This window comes from Colobus angolensis, unplaced genomic scaffold (assembly GCF_000951035.1).
Source record: "Colobus angolensis palliatus isolate OR3802 unplaced genomic scaffold, Cang.pa_1.0 Scaffold480, whole genome shotgun sequence".
Classification (NCBI taxonomy): domain Eukaryota; kingdom Metazoa; phylum Chordata; class Mammalia; order Primates; family Cercopithecidae; genus Colobus; species Colobus angolensis.
In genome coordinates this window covers 467,213-476,491 of record NW_012118266.1, presented here as the reverse complement: position 1 = coordinate 476,491, position 9,279 = coordinate 467,213, and the positions used below count along the sequence as shown (strand labels likewise).

The following is a 9,279-nucleotide window of genomic DNA, read 5'->3' as shown; positions in this document are numbered from 1 at the left end:
GGAAGGAAGGAAGGAAGGAAGGAAGGAAGGAAGGAAGGAAGGAAGGAAGGAAGGAGGAAGGGAGGGAGGGAGGGAAGGAGGAAGGAAGGAAGGGAGGAAGGAAGAAAAAAAGACATGAACAAATGCCGCCTGACCGTTCTGTTTGTGGAATGACTACACCTGTGATGAGTACCTCCATGGACCATGCACCTGCGTTGAAACAAGGACGCACAGCCCACAGGGCCTTCAGCTAGGGAGACAGGGAAAGGCGGGTGGACTGGGGAAGGTTCAAGCCTGGGGAAAGCACCGAAATCTGAACCACTCTTGGGCCCATCCTTCTCTCTCTCCCACATTCATACCTTTGCCTGCTCTCCCATAATTGTAAATTAATTCACCCACACATTCACTCACTCTCTCCCTCCCACTCTCAACAGGCAGCCCCAAGCTCGGGGGCCTCACGAAGTCTGGGTGGATGACCAAGCTCCTCCCTCGAGACTACATTTCCAAGACAGAGGAGAGAAGGGGAACGCACAGCGGACAAGCGCTGTAAGGCCGAGGAGGCCCGCAAGGGACCTTAGGGCCGGGCGAACACGCCTCCACGGAGATCTGGGCCAAAGAACTCCTCGACCCAGGAGGGGCCCAGACTCAGATCAGCACCTGTGCAGTATGGCCTGAGGCGGGTACCGTCCCGCCTAGCGGGTCTACATTTCCCGGAGAACCGCGGGGCCAACGATGGCTCCGACTGACCCACTCGGGTGCGTGCCAGCTGTGCACGCAGTGGCCTCATATCCCAGTTCCCTGGACCGAACCAAGCGGAAGGGCCGCAACTCCTGCCCCCGAGGCCGGGCCCCAGCGCGGCCGATCACCCTCACCTTCGGGTCGCAGTGCGAGCCGTCTGCTTTAGCTGGGCCTGGGGGGGGCTTCGGCCCTTCTCCATCGCCCCGCCTCACAGCGCAGTTCAGCGCGGTTTCCCGGGGGAGGCCGAGCCCAGGCTCAGTCTTGGCGGCGAAGGGGGAAGGTTGCCTGGCGACGGCCGGGAACCGAGCAGGCTGCGTCGGGCCCGCCCCTTGCGACGCTCTCCGCGCGGCGCCCGGCGCCCCGGGGCCTGCCGGAACACGTAGTTTGGCAACGAGGCTGCACCGTGCAGAGTCCAGGAAAGGGCGCCAGAAGCTGTTTCGGACCAAAGGCTGACTTTCTCGCCGCCTAATGTCTTTGTCTTACATCACCCTCCCTTCCTCCTTCCTTTCCTGGGTATGTGTCACTCTTTTCTTTTTCCCTGTTTGTCCCCTAGCGCGGAGAACAGGTTCCCTTCAGACTGCCAAATATAATTTCAAAACGGTTAAAAACATGACTCTCAGTGAGCATGTGTCAGAGATTTATTTATCGTACTGAGGGAACCAGCAAGATGATTCTAGGAAGATAGGAAAGAATGAACACTGGCCGGCCGCGGTGGCTCACACCTGTAATTCCAGCAATTTGGGAGGCCGAGGCGGGCGGATCACCCCAGGTCTGGAGTTCTAGACCAGTCTGGCCAATCTGGTAAAACCCCATCTCTACTAAAAGTACAAAAATTAGCTGGGTGTGGTGGTGCGTGCCTGTAGTCCCAGCTACTCGGGAGGCTGAGGCAGGAGAATCGCTTGAACCTGGGAGGGGGAGGTTGCAGTGAGCCGAGATTGCACCACTGCACTCCAGCCTGGGCGACAGAGTGAGACTGCCAAAAAAAAAAAAAAAAGTCAGGCGGCCGCGGTGGCTCACTCCTGTAATCCCAGCACTTTGGGAGGCCGAGGTGGGCGGATTACGAGGTCAAGAGATCGAGACCATCCTGGCCAACATGATGCCATCCCGTCTCTACTAAAAATACAAAAATTAGCTGGGTGTAGTGGTGCGTCCCTGTAGTCCCAGCTACTCGGGAGGCTGAGGCAGGAGAATCACTTGAACCCGGGAGGTGGAGTTGCAGTAAGCCGAGATCTGGCGACAGCGAGACTCCGTCAAAAAACAAAAAACAAAAAACGAAATAAAAGCACGAAGTCGGATACAAAACTGCTTAGTGGGCTACAAAGCGATACAATGGGCAGAAAGCATTTGCAATCTATCAGGCTTTACAAGGTAGCATCTAACTGGACAGCATCTGGACTCCTAAGTTTTCCTAACAGTTCTACTTCTGATTCTCCATCTCTTCGTGCTGTCATCTCTAGGTCTTTGAAAACTGTCAGTCCATCTTACTGTATCTCTGATATCTGTCCCTTTTCTCCCTTCTTGTCTCTGTCCCTCTCCCTTCTTGTCTGCCTCGTGAGTCTGGATATCTGCATTTCTTGTCTCTGTGAACCCATTCTGCGTTTCTTTGTGTCTCTTTCATCTGCATCCCTTTCTCATCTGCCTCTCTCTTGCTAACTGTTCTGACACCCGTTTGCCCGGTCCTAACCCTCTGATCCACTCAGCCCTCTTATAACTTGGACCCGTGTTTCTACGTTTGTTCACTTATTTTCACTGTCTCTCCTCGCGTCGAGTCTCCCGCCCTCCCAGTCTGTGGGTCTGTCTGTGTCTCTCTTCCTCCCGCCTGTCCTTCGTCTCTCCTTGCCCTTGAGTCTCTCTGCTCTCTCTGTCTCTGTCTTTCCTCGCTGTTTCTATCGATCGGCATCTATCTGCCCCAGTACCACTCCCCACCTCCTCATCCCACATGTCCCATTGCATTTCCAACGCCCGCCACGTCTCTGGCTTGCCCAGGCGTTGTCCGGTCGGGTCCCCAGGTTACCATGGAGACGTTCAGGGCCCGCCCCTCGCGCATGATCACAGAGGAACGTCATCGCGCCGCGCGCGCACGTGCACACGAAGGACCCTACCGACTACATCTCCCGAAAGCATCGGGCCAAGCCTTTCTCCATTTTGCGGCCTAGGAAGTAGCAGAGGCCCCTTCCTGCAGGGAGTTGCCATGGAGACGCAGTGGGGCGCCGACGGCGTTCCAATGACGGCCGTGATTGGTGCAGGACGCTGCTAATCTCAGGAAGGCCCGTAGAGAATTGAGGAAAACGTGGTGGGGGGCATGCGCGATCTGGAAGGCGGTACTGCAGTCTGTTGTCCCCGAGAGGCTTGCGCATGTCGACGCACGGATTCGAGGCGGGGAGCATGGGAAGAAGCGGCCAGGAGCGTGACCTGATGATTGCGACCTCCGCTAGGGGACGGGAGGAGAGGGTGTAGAAACGGAGGCGAGGGTGGGGGAAGGGCAAGGAGGCGCTCGAGCTGGTGCGCGGAGCATCCTGGGAGACGTAGTCCAGCGACTGGGAAGTCGAAGACTGCGCGTGCTCAGGAGCGCGGAGCGGCTCGCTGAGCGCCGAGGTGAGGGCGGGGGTCCTCTGAACCGGGAGGGTTAGGGTGGGGACCGGGGTGGTGGCTGCAGACTCAGGGATTCCGGCTGCCCAGCGAGACCGGGAGCGCAGGGAAGGAATCCGGGCACTCCTTACGGGAGCGCCCAGTGCTAGAGCAAGAGGCTTGTCAATCACTGCTGGTTGCCACGACGACAGGCTTTGGGAGCCCCGCCCCCGGCTGCCTGGGCGTCTTCACGACCTACCTTGGCACGCTGGAGCGGAAGTTGCCGCCTGGACTTCTGGGAAGTGTATTTCGGAACCCTCCGTGGGTACCTACCATCTTGGCTATGACCCAAGTTTCTCCCAGGGTTTCAGGTTGACTTGACACCTTGAGTGGAGGCTTGGCCCCCAGGATCAGGTGGCCCTCGAAATCAGTGCCACCCACGGGGGAATGATTCTGCGGCGCCATCCCCTTCATAACGCAGATTCCTTCACAAAGCCGCAGCTGCAGGAGGAACAGCGCGAGGAGGGAGGTCAGCCCCACTTGCAGATGCGGAAACAAGTTCTCAAAGGCACAGTGACCTGAAGATGGGCGGAATCAGAATCTCGGGACTTCCTTGCAGGCTCCTGTTCCAGCGGTCCTGGAGCCTTTGTCGACCCCCACCCCCACCCCTTGCGAAGCTGCCCTATCCTCTTCCAACCCCACCTAAATCAGGAAGCTGAGATGGGGCATTGTGTAGTGTGATGCTGGGCTCAGAAGATGAGACTGAGTAAGGAGAGAGGGTGCTGCCTTGGGGCTGAGCCATACAGGTGACTGCACAGGTTGACATGGAGGATTAGGTGGAGCGAGGCTTCCAGGCTGAGAGGGGAATGATGGTGAGGCCCAACTGAGGAGCCAAATCTAAGTAGATGAGAGAGTAGAAGGTGAAGTGAGGGCTGGTGTTGGTTGGGGAGAGATGCCAGCAGTGATGCTGATGCCCAGGCTGTAGGTGTATAGATGCCATCCACCTGGTAAAAGAGAGAGCTGCAGCGCAGGAATGAGGTTGCACATGTAGAAGAAGGGAAGGATACAGGGGAGAGAAGTGTCTTCTAGACCTAAAAAACAGCCTGTGGGCCAGCATGGTGGAACAAACCTTTAAGGCCCAGCACTTTGGCAGGTCAAGGCAAGAGGATCATCTGCTTGAGCCCAGGAGTTCAAGAACAGCCTAGCCAACATAGTCAGATCCCATCCCTACAGAATATTAAGAAATTAGCCGGATGTCATGGCACACACCTGTTGTCTCAGCTACTTCGGAGGCTGAGGTGGGATGATCTCTGGAGCCTGGGAGGTCAAGGCTGCAGTGACACATGATCTTACCACAGCACTTCAGCCTGGGCGACAGAGTGACACCCTGTCGCAAAGAAAAAAAAAAGAAAAAAGCCAGTGTTTGGAGAAGGGAGTCTATCAGAGACTTTGCACAGGCCCAAGTGGAGAGAAGACCAGGGATACAGGTGGCTAAGGGAGGGCTTCTAGCTGCGTAAGTCTGTGGGGTATGAATGGCCTTTCTTTGCTTCTTTCCTCATCTGCCTTCCACATGGGGTAGGTCTGAGGATCAAACAGTACAGGATACACTAGGTAGTGAAGCATTCACTGTCTACTCCTGTTGCAACAGCCTCATCCTATTTCTTCACCAGGGGCAGACACTGGCCTCAGATACCTGACCTGGTACCCTCTATGAGGCCTGCGGTGCTGGGCTCCCCAGACCGAGCACCCCCAGAAGATGAGGGGCCTGTCATGGTGAAGCTAGAGGACTCTGAGGAGGAGGGTGAGGCTGCCCTATGGGACCCAGGCCCTGAAGCTGCACGCCTGCGTTTCCGGTGCTTCCGCTATGAGGAGGCCACAGGGCCCCAAGAGGCCCTGGCCCAGCTCCGAGAGCTGTGTCGCCAGTGGCTGCGTCCAGAGGTGCGCTCCAAGGAGCAAATGCTGGAGCTGTTGGTGCTGGAGCAGTTCCTGGGCGCACTGCCCCCTGAGATCCAGGCCCGTATGCAGGGGCAGCGGCCAGGCAGCCCGGAGGAAGCTGCTGCCCTAGTAGATGGGCTGCGCCGGGAGCCGGGCGAACCCCGGAGATGGGTGAGTGAGTGACCATGAATGGGGTTCAGGACTGGAGCATCATCCAGCTCTGCCTCACCCTGGGTAGCACCATGCTTTGCCAGACACACATTCTCCCTTGTGGTACAGAAGTGGCCACCTGCAACAGAGACTCTGTGCAAGGCTGCCCAGGGCAAAGGGATTCCAGGGCCAGACTCTGCAGCCCATTCCTGCATCACCTGCAGTCACATGGACATAGGAGCTGCAGGCTAGGGGGATATGGGGAAGGTACGGCAAGGCTCTGGGTGTCAGAGCAGGGGAGGGACTGCAGGTGGTCCCTTCGTTCTTTGCTCAGGGACTAGGGGAGGTGGGTCCTTGGAGGACCTAGTCAGTAGGTGTTTACAAGGCGGGCCCCTGGGATCGTACAGTGAGATTTGCGGCCAGCCTTACTCTCTGGTAGGACCTCTGATGGTGGGGGCATCTCCCCAGGTCACAGTCCAGGTGCAGGGCCAGGAGGTCCTATCAGAGAAGATGGAGCCCTCCAGTTTCCAGCCCCTACCTCAAACGGAGCCTCCAACTCCAGAGCCTGTGTCCAAGACGCCTCCTAGGACTATTCAGGGAGCATCGCTGGGCCTGCCGGTGAAAGAGGAACCAGAGGTTACAGAGCACTCAGGTGAGGGCATGCAGTGTGGGCAGCACCTGAGGTCTGGTTGAGTGGGCCAGGGAGCCTGGCCTGAGCAGTCAGTCTGAAGTCCACTGGGCCAGGTTTGTCATAAATGGAATGGTTTCCTTGTGCCAGCAGCCCCCACATTCCACCCAGTAAGGTCTCCCCTCCACTGCAGCCAGCGCTGTCACTACCCCTCACACACCAAGCCTGACTGCCATAGCCCTGTACCCATGAACCCCCTGGCATGGAGCAGGCTGTTGGGGTTTCCCAGCACTGATGGCATGTGGTGTTCAGTCCCCAAGGAGATCTATTAGGCAATATCTGCTTTTCACTGGGGAACAGACAGCAGGCCGAGGTATAATTAGGAGCTGCTGAGGGATGACCTCGTAGTGTTAGGGGTATGACCCCTTTCACCTCCCAGGCAAGGCATCTGAACTAGCTGCTCACACCCTGCCATTCCTGTGTGGACCCCTGTACAATACCTCTGATCCCCGCTGACCATCTTGCCCCATGGTTCACGGGCTACAGGGGCACAGACCTAAGCCCATCTCATCCCACTGCAGCTCAACCCCTGGCCTTCCAGGGTACTCTGCTTCACCCAGCCCCTAAGCTGGACCCTCAGCTACCCGGCACTGCCCTCCCCAACCCAAGCCCACAACTAGGAATCCCTCCTCTCTGCATCCCAGCACCTGGCACACCACTAAGAAGGGCAGTGAGGTGGAAACTCGCTCAGGCTGCCTGATCCCAGTTTTCCTCTCTAGATTTCCTGGAGTCTGGGCCTCTAGCTGCCACCCAGGAGTCTGTACCCACCCTCCTGCCTGAGGAGGCCCAGGTAAGTCCTGCCCAGGTCCATGTTCTCCTCCTTTCCCTGGGGGTTGCTCCCTGAGCCCAGCCAGGCACAGATGAGCAGTGACCACTGTGATTTCAGGGATGTGGGACAGTGCTGGACCAGGACTTTCCCCACAGTAAGACTGGGCCTGAGGGTCCCCCATGGAGGAAGCACCCCAGGGCCCTGTGGCATGAGGAAGCTGGGGACATCTTCTCCCCAGGTAAGTGAAATGGGGTGTGGTGGGACTAGGCCCTCCGCATGGACAGCACGATCTCCGCTGACCCCGCTCCTCGCCTTATGCGGGCAGCCCTCTCACTCCAGTATCTCCAAGTTTCCCCATTCCAAGATCATCCCATGTAAGGTTCAACCTCCTCTAGCATCTGCTGTCCTCAAAAAAAGCCACCCACCACTACCACTGATCCCACAGTCCCTCTACTTTCTAGAAACTCCCCACCCCAGTAAAACCTTTTGCAAGTAGGGCCTGTATTCCCCATACCCATATTCTCTCCCAGTCCTGGTATCTTGGATGGCCTCCTGGGCTTGCATCCTGCTGATCCGGCATCAAGACAGGTAGGGTTGGGACCTGACAAGGACAGCAGGTTAATAGACAGAGCAGGTGGGCAGGAGGGACCTTGACACAGGATAGGAATCCTGCCCAATCATGCAGGCATTACAGGCCAGAGGCCCCCTGCCATCTACCTCTTAGCCACCACCTTTGTCTGGCCATCATCCAGGCTCCCCCATACCCCATCTTCTGTTCTGTTCCTTCCTGTTCCCAAGACCCAGGGTCTCCTCTTTCTTAGTTCACATCTTTGTTCTAGTGGAGCTTTCTGGGTGTTCTGGTGTGGGAGATAAAATTCTGAGATGTCCCATATCTGAAACACATTGTCTAACCCTCAACGTTAGATTGAAGTTTGGCTGGAAGAATTCTTTTTATTAATGCAGTCACAAACCTTTTTGATGACTATTGTTGGTGAGCCTTTTCAGTTTGAAATTCACATCTCTCAGTTCTGAGAAACTGCCTTGAAATGTTTATTTCCTTCCATTCTATTGCTCTGTTCCCTGTTTCTGGGATGCCTGTTATTTGGCTATTGGCCTCTAGGATGAATCCTTTTATGTTCTTTTCACTCCAATTTTCTATTCCTTCATCTTTCTACTCTATTTTCTGGGAAATTTCCTCACTTGTATCTTTCAGACCTTCTGTTAACATTTTCATTTCTGGTAGCTTTTTTTTTTTTTTTTTTTAGGGTCTACTCTTTCACACAGACTACAGCACAGTGGTGCCATCATAACTCACTGTAACCTTGAACTCCTGGGTTCAAGTGATCCTCTTGCCTCAGCCTCCCAAGTAGCTGGGACTGCAGGCATGTGTCACTGTACTTGGCTCATTTTTAATTTTTTAATTTTTTTGTAGAAACAGGTTCTCACTATGTTGCCAGGGCTGGTCTTAAATTCCTGGCCTCAAGTGATCATCTCACCTCGGCCTCCCAGAGTGCTGGGATTAGAGGCATGAGCTACTTCATCTGGCCTCTTCTAGCGTATTTTTAATTTCCAAGAGTGTTTTCATTCTCTGAATGTTCATCTTTTTAGCTGCCTCCTGTTCTTTCACTTGTAATGTCTATCCTTATTTCTCTGAGAACAGCAGTAACTTTTTAAAAAAACAGTGTGGTCTCTATTCTTTCCTAGTTGTTGGCTTATATGCAAGAGAGGGGCACCACAAATCTGGCTGACAGCTCTGAGCAGGTAGATGTGGGGATTACTGGCTGGGACATGGGGGAACCCCACTCCCCAAGGAGACCCTTTTCTTAGGGAACGTGAGCAAGCAGCTTGAGTATGAGTGCATACTGCAAACAGATCCATAGGGCAATGTGGCTAGGCCAGTTTGGGGGCATTCTCCACTGTAAGCATGTTTCATTCCATCGCCTGAATCCTACAGGAAGGTACCTTCAGCCTCCTGTCAGCATCCTTGGGAGAGAGACTGACATCTCAGCGTCCAATGGGACTGTTTACCTAACAACCCTGACTTTCTCAGTATGATTTCTCACCCTTAACATAGCCTTCTGCCAGGATGGGAGAAGAAATCCAGAAGTCAATCATGGCAGTACATACTGTTGGCTCAGAATTCTGTGCGGACAGAGCCCACAGCAGCAGCCCTGCCCAGCATCTGCTTCTGAAACAGTCTCTCCAGCCTGGCTGGTGCCCTGCCCATTCACCTACATGGCCAGAGGTATCAGGTGCCTCCAACTCCTGAGTTTGCAGAATCTTCTTAGGTGCAGTCTCTCATGCCTGTACTCCTAGCACTTTGGGAGGCCGAGGCAGGTGGATTGTTTGAGTCCAAGAGTTCAAGACCGCCGGGCACGGTGGCTCAAGCCTGTAATCCCAGCACTTTGGGAGGCCGAGACGGGCGGATCACGAGGTCAGGAGATCGAGACCA

General features: G+C 55.4%; 2 protein-coding genes across 5 annotated transcripts in view; one reads left to right on the top strand and one right to left on the bottom strand.

The window, feature by feature from the left end:
* LOC105524036 (CENPB DNA-binding domain-containing protein 1-like) overlaps positions 1-9,279 on the bottom strand; it is a 30,763-nt gene that overhangs the window by 14,147 nt on the left and 7,337 nt on the right. The window contains exon 1 of one of the 3 annotated variants that reach the window (XM_011959126.1): positions 2,700-2,866. The exons of 1 other annotated variant lie outside the window; for it this stretch is intronic. The gene's annotated coding sequence lies outside the window, so the exon portion shown is untranslated. Of the gene's footprint in view, positions 1-851; positions 1,054-2,699; positions 2,867-9,279 lie in introns of those variants that run through there. One more of the 3 variants, XM_011959125.1, reaches the window with a different exon arrangement.
* The window catches only part of MZF1 (myeloid zinc finger 1), a 9,907-nt gene continuing 3,236 nt past the window's right edge, over positions 2,609-9,279 (top strand). The window contains exons 1-5 of one of the 2 annotated variants that reach the window (XM_011959129.1): positions 2,609-3,312; positions 4,956-5,391; positions 5,839-6,022; positions 6,778-6,848; positions 6,945-7,065. In XM_011959129.1, coding sequence (XP_011814519.1) covers positions 4,996-5,391; positions 5,839-6,022; positions 6,778-6,848; positions 6,945-7,065 — 772 coding nt within the window. In that variant the 5' untranslated portion in view covers positions 2,609-3,312; positions 4,956-4,995. Of the gene's footprint in view, positions 3,815-4,955; positions 5,392-5,838; positions 6,023-6,777; positions 6,849-6,944; positions 7,988-9,279 lie in introns of those variants that run through there. The other variant, XM_011959130.1, reaches the window with a different exon arrangement.